Raw genomic sequence first — 12,270 nt, forward strand, 5'->3', positions numbered from 1 at the left:
GCGAAGTGTCCCTGCCCTGATGCTTTTTAGCAAGGCAAAGATTAGTGCTAAGAAGTCTCAACTAGGACCCTGCCAAAACACCAAAAGATGCAGTGCGCTTGCCCGATCTAACAGCACAACATGAGGATGGGGGAGTGGTGGTGGTGTGTGATGTTTTCAGAGAAATAAACACTCAAGATAGAAAACACGGACCAAGCGGAGGCAAAGGTTTTTATTTAGCATAACCGCGTCGCCTGCCTGCAAATCCCAGCATTCTCTCCGACCCTGGCAACCAATGAGCAAGCTCCAGGTCAAGCAGCCAATCCCGTCCTTCGCGTATCGCCCGGTTGAATTGTGGGAATTGTGGTTTTCACGTGGCAACCCCTCCAGCATGGTTGTCGGGGCACAGTCCCGGCCACGCGTACCGTGCGGAAGGAAAGCTCATTTTACAGTGCTGCCGTGGGCCTGCACGTCAGCTCTGAGCATCGTCCCTCACGAGCCTCGCGCGCTTTAAAACGCATCCATCTTTTTTTTTTTTCCTCCCCCCCACATCCACCCCCATAATGCCCGACGGAGGAGGACACGCAAGCTCCCTCGGAAGAACTCCGGCCTTGCTAAGCTCACGGCCCGTCCTTTAACCGTCGCTTTAAGGTCTCGCGAGACAAGGCCCTGGAAGGCGTGGTCCTTTCCTCCCCACCCCCGGAGGGCGGTCCGCGCGAAGACAGACATTGGAGCCAGCCAACGGGGGCGTCTCCTTCGGCGGCGCCTGCGCAGAGCGCTGGGGACGGCCTCGGTGAACTCTGACCCCGCCTCCCCGCAGCGCCCTGCGTCGGCCGCCCTCCCCTCTCCGGTTCTCTTCTTCCCCCCTCCCCAGCCCCAGCCCTCCCAGCGAAGGAGGCGGGCTTTGGCCTCTTGCCCTAGGGAGCGAGTGCGGAGCGAGTGGGAGCGCGACGGCCCGAGAGCGCAAGTGTCTGGCTTCCCGGCGAGGCCCAGCCGTCCGTCCCGCCGCCCATGAGCTCGTTGCTCCGCGAGCAGCAGCGCCGTCGTCGTTAGGCCGTCCCTGTCTCTCTGGTCCGCCCTCCCCGTCCCCTCACTCCCTCCCCCGGGACAGGCACCCCTCCACCACCACCACCGGCACCCCTACCCCACCCCGTCTGGCCGGGGAACCGGGCAGATCGTGTCGAAGCGCCTTCCCCACCCCCACCCCCCACCCCCCCAGTCCCGTGTCGCGCTGCGACCCTGGAAGCGGGCGCCGCCGCCAACGAGAGGAGGAGCCCCGGCCGCCGCGGGTCCCAGCAGCCACCGAGCCAGCAGGCGGGATCGAGGCCGGCAACATGGCGAGCGCTTCGTACCACATCTCCAACTTGCTGGAAAAAATGACATCCAGCGACAAGGACTTTAGGTGAGACTGGGAAATCCGACCCTCACCCCACCTCGGTGGGGGAAGGTGGCGGAGGGCAGACGCTGCCGCCGCCGCCGCCGCCGCCGCCGCCGCCCGGGCCTCGCGGCAGGCCCTGCCCCACCCCTCAAGTCCGGCGGGTCTCCAGCCACCCCCTCCCCCATCTTTCCCCTAGGCCGTTGTCCGCTGTGGCCACCGGGTCCCTTCTGCGTCCCCCCCCCTCACCCCCCTGCACCCCCATCGCATCCTTTGTCCACCCCCAGGGACACGATGCGAGCGTCCCAGGTAACGCCGAGGGCCGCAGGCACCCGCTCGGCTAGGGAAGGAGTCTTTCCCGGCCCGGGAGGCGAGCGGCCGGCCGGGCCTAGTCCCCGGCCCTCCCGAGACACCAGGCCGTCCTGGCGCTTTGGGGACAAGCTTGCTGCTGCTCACCAGCCACGCAGCAGCCGCCTGCTTTCCCGCGGATGGGAATGGGTGCGACGATCAACTTTTTTTTTCTTTTCTTTTCTTTTCTTTTTTTTTTTTTTGAGACCTCCGCTGATTGGATTATAGACTTTTTTCACCCCCTTTTGGATAATTGTTGTGCTGGAAGGTGGGGAGAAGGGGGAAGGGAGCCTGGGTGGGGGAAACTTGGCCTGCGGGGTTTTTTTTTCCCGCCAGCGTCGCTGTCACTTTCCCAGGTCAGGTGAAACCCCACTCAGGATCTCCGGGTTTCACTCCCCTATCCCTGTACAGAATCATGGCCAGAGGGCTGGTTGGTGGGCCTTTTGCCAAAGCATCCGAATCTTGGAAAAGAGGGGCTGGTGAGCCGTGAAGCTTAATTGTAGAGTTGTGTTGTGGGAGACCTGCACTATTGGTTCTTCTTTCTGTGCATATTGAAGGTGTTATATTTTCACGGATTAGCTTAGTCTGTGTTTTGTTTTTGTTTTTTTTTTTCCACGATACACTGTTACACATCCTTCATGACTTAAATAACCCTTCTGTCAAAAAAAGAAAAAAAAACTATTACTTTGATACACAAGTTTTGTTCTGCAGTGCTTTGGGAGATACAGTATTGTGTACATTTAAAAAGAACAAGTAGTCTTTGGTTGAAACTAACCTAGGAGCTTGGGTTCTGCTGTGTGAACTGTTTTAGTTTTAGCACCTGAAGATTTGTCCACATTCCATCAGAAGCAATTTTCCGATCTGTGAAAGGAGACCCCTGGGGAAAATAATGCCTTTGTTCCTAGATAAAGTCATTAAAGTGGTCAGGGAAATAAATACAGGGTCGTTTCTGTGACCCAAAACCACTAGGACCTTAATTCTTTTTCCTTTCTACTTAGGGATCTTCTGAGTCTTAACTTTTCATTTAAAAAAATAAAAAGTCGTTTCCTCGAAGATTTCAGTGTTGTGATGTGGGGGAAAGAGAGCAACATGTTTGTTGGAAGCATTTTGAAGTTTTAGATTTGTTTGTTTCTAGGACCCAAATTAAAGATTGAAGGGATTGTTACTAGACTTTTGGGGGTTAGAATGAGTTTGATTCCTTCTGGATCTTTGCTTTCTCACAGTTGAAGTCTTGACTTTGAAATAAATGAAACACATGTAAACTCAACTATATGAGGTGTGGATGTTAAATCCCTCCTCACTCATGTCCGGTGGCCTCTTCCTGTAGAAGTACTAAGTTTCACTCTGATTCTCTTTGCTTCAAGGCAGTACCTTTGCTGGGATCATACAGTTTTGTTAATTATAGACTCATGGATGAATATGTTTTGAAAGACTACAATCCTTTCCTGTGGTGATACAGTTCATGCACCTATTGATTGAAGGAATTTCCTGTAAATGAATGTGTACATACTTGGGTTTTTCTTTTATTTTGAAAACAAACTGCTATGAAAGAAATAATGATGCTTGATGCCAAGCTACACTGATTTTTCTACCTTAGGTTGGAGTGAGTCAAAACATTGACAAAACTATTGGCTACAGTTCTAGAATTTGGTGAACGTTATCTTTAGTAACAGCAACTTCCTTTAATTTAACATTATTACATTTTTTATTAACTCTTTCTTGGGGCGGGGTTCAACATAGGGTTTCTTTGTGTAACAGTCCTGGCTGGCCTGGGTCTTGCTCTGTAGATCAGGCTGGCCTGGAACTCATCTACTTTACAAATATTTGGGACTAAAGCACTCTACACATTAAATATTAAACATTTTTAAAGATTAATCAACACGTTTGAACTCAAGTCTTTTGAAGAGTTTTCTATATTTTCATTGTATAGACACATCATTTTTTTAAATCATGCTTGGTTCTCATTAGATGTTTATTTTTGGGGTAAATACCAAGATTTGTGGCTAAATATTTTTAAATACTTCATTGCCAGAAGGTTTGAAGACAGGCTAAGCAGCATTATGTAATGTCTGACTTGCTCTGGGCACCCCTTGAGCTCCAGAAGAGCAGTTAGGTTTGGCCCAACACAAAATTGTGAGGCATGCTGTTTTGCGGTTTTTGAGGTTTTATATATAACTGTTGTGTGGCTCTCTGGGATGAACTTTGTAAGTGACAATGTCATGTCACAATGTCAGAAGCTTGGACATGCTCAGAAGGAAGACAGAAGGAAGGAAGAACTATTCTCTCATGGTGCAGTACAGAGGATTAGGTCTAGTTATCAGATCTGGGTTCTAGTCCTGTGTGATTCTGTAAATTGTGAGGTCTTGGGAAACCTATCTAACTTGAGATTCAGTTTTCACTGCCAGAAGGCTTCATTATGTGTGGTCACAAAATCCTGAGGCTAGGTCTTTTTAGACAGCAGCACAGTCCATTAAGGCAGAAAAGGTAAACAACGATCTATTTGTGGAATTTAAATTGTAGGCTCATTTTATTTAAATAAATAAATAAAACCTCTACTAGCTCTTTAATTTTAGAGTTTTGAAGATTGGTACTGGTGTTGTGAATAAAGGAAGCATGAGGAGGTGAAATATGAACTTGGAAGCTAATGAGAGGGGACATTGGAATGTCCCAATGTCTAGGATGGATAATACCTGTCACCTACTTGCTTTGATTCAATTAACGCTTTAGAAGAAAAATAAAAAATTATTCATTGTCAGTATACCTGAGAGCAGTTCACATTACTTCCCCCCCCCCCAAAAAAAACCCACTTGACTGTGCTCAGACACCTCTCCCCCAGACTTTATATCAATATAAACTAGATACTTGGGTCCATAGAGCTTTAGGGGTGTGTGCAAGAACCAAAGAGTACAAATGAACTGATAACAGTTAGCAGTCAGCAGATTCTATAGATAACAGTGAAAGCTTTAGTAATAGATAACTCTGAGTATTCCGTTTATGATTTTTTGTTTTGTTTTTTGTTTTTGTTTTTCGAGACAGGGTTTCTCTGTGTAGTTTTGGTGCCTGTCCTGGATCTTGTTCTGTAGACTAGACTGGCCTTGAACTCACAGAGATCCACCTGGCTCTGCCTCCCTAGTGCTGGGATTAAAGGCGTGCACCACCACCACTGCCTGGCCCGTTTATGAATATTAATAGTAAATATTCAGTGGGTTGTAATAACTTATGAGCTTTATCCACCTGATTTCGGTTATCCTTCTCTCTGGTAAAGTGGATAGTAACAACCTCTATTACATTTTGGAAACTTAAGAATTGGGTAAGGATTTGCTGGAAGTCGGATAGTAGAGCTGGGATTTCTCTTTATGCATGAGTGTCTGGTACCTGTTCTGTGTTAGTTCTCAGGACCTTGACTTATGGACATTCTGAGTCAGGTTTTAAATTTCAGTTGCTTCTAAAATCAGGTTGATGGAATGTTTGTTCTAGAAGACAGTTTAGTTCCTGTAGTAGAGCTTTGGGGAGTTTGGGCTCTACTGCTTATCCCCAGAAAATCTGCTCGATGAATGATAGAGGTGTGTAATGTCAGCAGTAAGTAGGTGTCTGGTAGTAAGTGACAGAGGATTAAAGCAAAGAGATGTCATGTCTGTGCTGATCTTACTGAGGTCTTGCTAGCAAAATTCTTGGCAGAGAAAAGTATGAAAACACATGACCTAAAACACGATTGAGGGGAAGGGAGAAGATGGTTTATCCTATAGCTGGATAGTCATTGGTTCAGCAGAGTCCTTAAGAATAGGGACCTGATTGTTAAAAATACTTGGGTTATTTTATTTTGTGTGTATGAATGTTTGGCCCACGTGTACGTATGTGCACTATGTGTGTGCCTGGGGCCCTCGGGTCAGAAGAGGATATTGGATCCCCTGGAACTGGAGTTATGGATGTTTGTGAGTCACTGTGTAGGTGCTGGCGACTGAACCCAAGTTCTCTCTAAGAGCGACAGCAACTCTTTAACCTCGGAGCTATGTCTTCAGTCCAGGGACTTGGTCCTACTTCATACTACTTTTACTTAGTTCGTTGGACAGCTGGCTTCTGTGAGAGCTTGTAATGCTTGAATTGCCTTTTAGTTCCAAGGTTAAGGAAGGAAAAAGCATGCAAGAATTTTGAGAAACCTCTTCAAGAAATCATTATAAGACAACTCTGTGCTGCTTGATACAATCTTGAGATAATTTATGATGTTGATAGTAGTTGTTATAAAGTTTGTTTATATTGTTTTGAATACTAGAGGGTGTTTCCCTTTGGAAACTTGAAGGTTAGTAAAAATGTCATCTTGGAGTGGGAAGGGAACTTGGAGAGTGTTGCGTAGCTGAAAGTGGGTTTTCACATAATCATAAAAAGAAGTGTAGCCTCACCACTTGATTGATTGCCTTTCTTGAAGAGCAGGTTTAAAGAGATGATAAGGTGATTTGGGATACTTTGTACATACTCTAAGGCAGATAGGTGATGGTTACAGCTTGCTTGATCTTCCTGTATGCCTGTGTGCAGACGGCTCAGCAGTGGGGAGAGTTCAGGCCTGAGAAGGGGGAGAAAGGAGTGTCATAGAGGAAACTTGTCTATATAGATAGATTACTCCAGGCTTATTCATAGCTCTAGTAAATACACGAGGAAAAGGTGGTATGTGCATAAAATCTTTGAAAGATAATTGCTGCATGATGCATTCTGGCTAAGTCGCCTAGATCTCTGCTGTAGTTAAGAGTAAAGTTGTGTTTATGTATGAGGGGGAGGTGGTGAAAGTTACTCATTGTACAGCACAGTATGCCACGTTCTGATGTCATTTCTGCTTCTGTGTGCTGAATTGACCTGGAATGAGTAACCTCTCCCCTCTGGAAGCTCAAAGCAATAGAGTAAGTCAGGTGTGTAGGTTCTGGATTCTGACTCTGGTAAGTCACTGTTTGAAGAGCTTCCCATGAGCTCTTGCTGCTGACGCCTCCACTACCACTCGGCCCCCAAACACTTGTTGACTGTGTAAGTAAGGTGTCTTGCCTGCAGAGTAGGTCCACTAGAGAATTGCTTAACAGGCTGGAAGTTAGCTCTGCGTCTCATCTTAAATCTCCTTTAGCCTCATGTTAGCTTATTAAATTAATGTTTGCTGGAAATTGCAAATAGAACAGCACCTGGATGCAACTCTTCTTCAGCCTTCCTCTAGTAAATATTTCTCAAATTAGTCTCCTGGTCTTAGTCCCTTCTGAAGTCTGATCTGCTCTGTCCATTAGATATTTCCCCCTAAAAATCATAGCTTTTTTTTTTTTTAACTCTCTTACTAATTCTGATTGACTACAAGAAAGACTTGGAACATCAAAGCTGGTATCTGAACTTATTAAAGTCACTCTCCCTAAAATCCCTAACAGTCTCTTCATGTAATAGATTGAGTGCATGTCTTTTGTTTTGTATTTAAACAGCACACTTGAAGTTTTCTTAAGTGCCATCCCTGATATCATTTAGTACCTCCGAAAGCTGTGAGTGTCTCAGAAAGAGGCTGTTGGAAGGAACCTCTTTATTTGAGTCATGTTTATAAAGGCAAAGGAAGCAGTTTTGCTTTAAATTGGGTGTTGTCAGAAAGGGGACAGTTGTATAATTGCATCTCAATAAATGTGACGGGGAGAACATAAGAGTGGAAAAACTGGATCACTAGGAAGAGAGGGGGATATATGATAGTTTTCATTACTATAAACTTACCTGCAGTGGATGTTCTTTCAGATTAAGTCCAAGGAAACAATATGCTGTAGATGGAAGCATCTCATCAGTTTGTAGTTAACTAGGGTTTAGGTGTGGGCCTCAGATCGTTGGTTTCTTTCTTTTTTTTTTTTTTTTTTTTTTTTTTTTTTTTTTTTTTTTTTTTTTTGGTTTTTCGAGACAGGGTTTCTCTGTGTAGCTTTGCGCCTCTCCTGGAACTCACTTGGTAGCCCAGGCTGGCCTCGAACTCACAGAGATCCGCCTGGCTCTGCCTCCCAAGTGCTGGGATTAAAGGCGTGCGCCACCACAGCCCGGCCAGATCGTTGGTTTCTTAATGGCGTGGACTATTGTGTTTTTTCAAAATTTTCAGCCGCTACTTCTGACTAGTGGCAAAGTTGAGCCATAGGACATTAATTTGTGGTGTTCATGTCTTCATATTTGTTTGCTTCTGTTGCTTACCGTTAGAGGCATACCCAGTCAGGATAGTTTGGAGTTAACCCACGTTACTCCCTGTCGCTCTGGTGTTAACAGTGCTGCTCCATAACATGGAGACTATTCCTCTCACAGAGATGCCCACAGCTTTTGTTCTTCCTCCTTGGCATCAGGAATGCTCTCTGATTCAAGTCTTAAGTCTCTTTCCACTTTCTCCTAGCTCTCTCTGTCCCTGTGTGTAATCCCTTATTTCTTTCTTTACTTTCTGTCCCTGTATGTAATTGACTCTGAAGAGAACTATTAATTTTACCCCTTAAATTCAAATACAAGGATTTGGCCCTTAGTGTTTGTAGTATCATGTTCTGGAAAATTTCCTCAAATCTGAATTAGCAGACATTGAACCCCAAATCATTGCTTTTAAGGAGATTATGAAGTTTGATTTCTGTGAGCCTCTGATTCCTGCATTTTTATTAGTTGATATGTTAGTAGTTTTGTTTTATGTCTACTTGCATTTAAAAACACTTTATTTAATATGGTTGATTAAACAGTGAACTCAGTCAATAGCAGTTTAACACATGCATGAATGAAGCTTATTTAACATGTTTTTTTTTTCCAGAAGGCACATCACAGCCCTTTTGTATGTGGGAATGCTAGACAGTTCTTCAGATTATGCCTGAGGGCCATGATAAGCAGCAAAACCATCAGCTGAAAGCGTAAACATGGACCACAAAGCTCTAACTAACCCAGAGACGATTAGTTGTCTGTGATAGGGAAGTTGAAGGCAGAACCCTCCCCCCCCCTGCAGTGAAGTGTTGGATGACTGGAACTTGTCATCACTTTGCAGCTCTCTGCAGGTGGTTCCGGAGTGGGGAGGGTTTGTGTAGGGCTTTCTGATTTCTAACAAGTTAATTCACAGGTGTAAGCCTGTGTTTACCCCTGCCCATTTCCATTCGTCACTCATTTAGTCTGTGTTGTCTTTGTGTGCTGTATCCTAACCTGTCTCTAGTCCAGCTAACTGATGGTTGACTCTCCGAAGTGTGGTTATGGCTCTTCTGGAAGGCAAGTCTAGTATTTCTCTTCCCAGCTCTGTCCCACATGTCTTTGGGTAGCTTCCCAGTACTCTTAATCCAAGGTCCCAAGTCCTGGGATAGTCTACAGATCTCTTTTATTCCCAGCCCTTGGTCACCTGGTGTCAGTTTTTTCCCTTTTCCAGAATAATTCTGTCTTCTCATCATAGCTCAGCATTCCTTGATATGGGTATCAGGACATTGTGCTTTCTTTTAAATTTTCTTAATTTTATTTTTTGTGAATGGATTCCCTCTGTTCTGTGTGAGTGGATATACGTTAGTGTGTATTTGGGGAAGGGGGTGTCCTGTAGAGGACAGAATAAGGAATCACATCCCTTGGAGCTAGAGTTAACTGTTGTGAGCCCCCCCCCCCCCCCCCGGTATGAGTGCTGGGATCCAAACTCTGGTCCTTAGGACTCAGCACATTTAACCACTTACCCATCTCTCCATCTGCAGTTTTCTTGATGGGACTTTGCTTTGCTTTGTAGTATTTATCTCACTTCATAATTGTGCAAGTATTTGTTCATATATGAAGCCTTAAAAATATTTCCCTTACTGGATTGTATTGTAAATTCTGAAACAACAGAGACTGGCATCTGCTATGACTAGCCCCTGTAACCTTAGCAGTTTGTAGAATGCCTGGTATGTTGATTTCTTAGTACGTGATTAGTGAAGACCTGGGACCGTTTCCAGCTTCACTTTAGCCTGCGTTTCCATTCTCTCAGATTAAATTTCTCTCCACTTGGTTCTGTGCTCCAGACACACTGAACAGCTAGGCTTTATTCTCATGGGCTCTGGACCCCTCCACCACCCTTACCAAAAGAGAAAGATAAGTCCTAGGACAACTTCCCCATTAAACCCCTGTTCCTGCTCTGAGAGCTCAACCAGCAGGCGCTTTGTTGGATGTGATTGTTTGGATAGTCTCAGTAAGTGTTGTCTTGTCTTGTTAAGACAGTGTCTCATGTAGCTTTGTCTAGCCTCAAAGTCATTTAGCTGAGTATGACCTTGACCTGTCCTTCTGCACCTGGGATTATAGGTATGCATGCCATGCCAGGGTGCTTTTTGGTGTTAAAAATTTGTAAGAAGAATAAAAGAAATAATTTTAAAAAGAGATGAATGTATTTGAAACTTTAGATGAAACTAATAAATTCTTGGAAAAAGTTGTAAGGATGAGATTTTGTCTATTTATGTCTGTCCCATTAGATGAAAAACAGCAGACTGAATGTGTGTGTGTCATCTCTGCCTTAGAACCTAGAACAGTAGAGTGTACTGGAGTCTTCCAAATTAGCTTTTCAGCCTGCTTGAAAACAGCTTTCTGACTGGCTGAAAAACTTCCTTCCAAGAGTGTTTATTATGCAGGTTTTTATATAGGACTAGGAAAGAAACTTCCAGAACTGTCTGTTTCGGCATCACCACTGAGAGGTAATCTTGGGATTATCATACTTTCATCCAGATTTTCTGATGTTCAAAAATCATGTTGATAACTTTGCTGATTCTTTTCAACCTTAAAAATGATTTAGCTTTTAATCACTGGGGTTTTGAAAATCAATAGGCTTCTTTATTACATGTTTTTGATGTCAAATTGGAGGCTGGTTGACCCTTTGCTTGTGCTTAGCTTAGTCTTGGCTTTCTAGTTTACTAGACAGTGAATAAGTAGAAGATGAGTGAAAGAATGTACCCATTCTTGTATCCAGTAGAACCCATCAGAACTATCAAACACCTTGTTATTGAGATTGTCTACTTTTTTTTTTTAACTTGAATTGATTATTGTTACTGGACTCAACAGCTGGCATTACAAAATGCTGAGAGGTTGTAAACTAGTGAGTATTTAGTGTGTTTTATTTAAGGAAAGCATGCTAAAATGTTTTCAGTGCTTTGTGTAGTGTTTTGAATAAGGATGGCCCCATTGGAGGTACCATATTTGAATGCTTAGTCACCAGGGAGTGGAACTCTTTGAAAGGATCCTAAGGGTTCGGAGGTATGGCCTTGTTGGAGCCAGTCTATCACCCTGAGTAGCTTTAAGGTTTCAAAACAGCCAGTCCCAGTCTCTCTCTTTTCTCCTGTGGATCAGGATGTAGAGCTCTCAGTTACTGCTCCAGTGCCTGCCTGCATGCCACCATGCTCCCTTCCATGATAATGGACTCACTCGCTGAAACTGTAAGCAAGCCCCCAGTTAACTGCTTTTTCTCGTAAGAGTTGCCTTTGGTCATGGTGTCTCTTCATAGGAATGGAATAGTGACTAAGACAATTAATATACCTTCATTAAGGTATTATGCAGTTCTCCCCACTTCAGAATATTAATCAAAACTTTGATTTTAATATTGCTTTTTATTTTATTATATAATGGGAGGAGCTTCAAAAAGTGCCTGTCTAATTTATCTCCTATTGCCTCAATGTGAACGTAAGTTTTTCTTTAGCAGTTTTATGGAACTTGAAATAAAATAAATATGAAACCTGAAATAAAAATTGAAAGACTTGGTAAAAATTGAATTACATGCTTTTATGTAGTTTAAAATTGATATTGGTGTTAAATGGATATTGATTCCTAATTATTGAAATTATCCTTAAAATTACCTTAAACTAATCACTTACTAAATTGTCTTGCCAGCTGTTGAGAGGCCAGGGATTAGGGAAACGTTCATTGGCTTTTAACAGCTCTTAGTGCTGTATTTGCATGGGATCAACCTGTATCCAGCAACATTAATTTTAAACAATGTTTTTGTTAACCTATATGAGGGAAGGAAATCTAGAACTTCACATTTTCCTTTTCTGAATATCCAACCCTTTTACTAAAAATGTGATCAAAGTTTCTATATTATTATTTTGATTTGTATGTGTATGAGTGTTTGTCTACATGTGTGTCTCTACTGTATACATGTTTGGTGCCCACAAAGGCCAGAAGAGGGTGTTCAATCCTCTGGGATTGGAGTTACAGACAGTTTCAAGCTGCCATGTGGGTTCTGGGACTTGAACCCAGGTTCTCTGAAAAAACAGCCAGTGCTCTTAACTGCTGAGCCATCTCCCCAGCCCCTGTCTATTTTGAAAATATACTTAGATAACTAGTAATTTGTATATATAATCTAGTAATTTATAATACATAATCCCCCAATTCAACACTCATATCATGCAAGAAAGATATTTTTGGTGTTTGTGGTTAAGGTTTTTGTAAATCAAATTAAATTAAAATCCCATGCAAAGAATATGGAGCCACCACCCACCCTCACTGCCGCAAAAGTAATAGTGCAATTAATGAGACTGGAAGAACATTCACTAAAGTCTTGTTAGTAAATTGAAATCAAGATTGATCCAGGAATAATTTGGTTAGAGACTGATGTAAGAGCACATCAGAAT

General features: G+C 43.5%; 1 protein-coding gene across 2 annotated transcripts in view; it reads left to right on the top strand.

The window, feature by feature from the left end:
- The first annotated feature begins 583 nt into the window (after positions 1 to 583).
- Positions 584 to 12,270, top strand: part of Cand1 (cullin associated and neddylation dissociated 1) — a 40,273-nt gene continuing 28,586 nt past the window's right edge. Inside the window, exon 1 of one of the 2 annotated variants that reach the window (XM_059245737.1) lies at positions 584 to 1,381. In XM_059245737.1, the coding sequence (XP_059101720.1) occupies positions 1,314 to 1,381 (68 nt within the window). In that variant the 5' untranslated portion in view covers positions 584 to 1,313. Of the gene's footprint in view, positions 1,382 to 1,640; positions 1,664 to 12,270 lie in introns of those variants that run through there. The other variant, XM_059245738.1, reaches the window with a different exon arrangement.

Source organism: Peromyscus eremicus, chromosome 18 (genome assembly GCF_949786415.1).
Source record: "Peromyscus eremicus chromosome 18, PerEre_H2_v1, whole genome shotgun sequence".
Lineage (NCBI taxonomy): Eukaryota > Metazoa > Chordata > Mammalia > Rodentia > Cricetidae > Peromyscus > Peromyscus eremicus.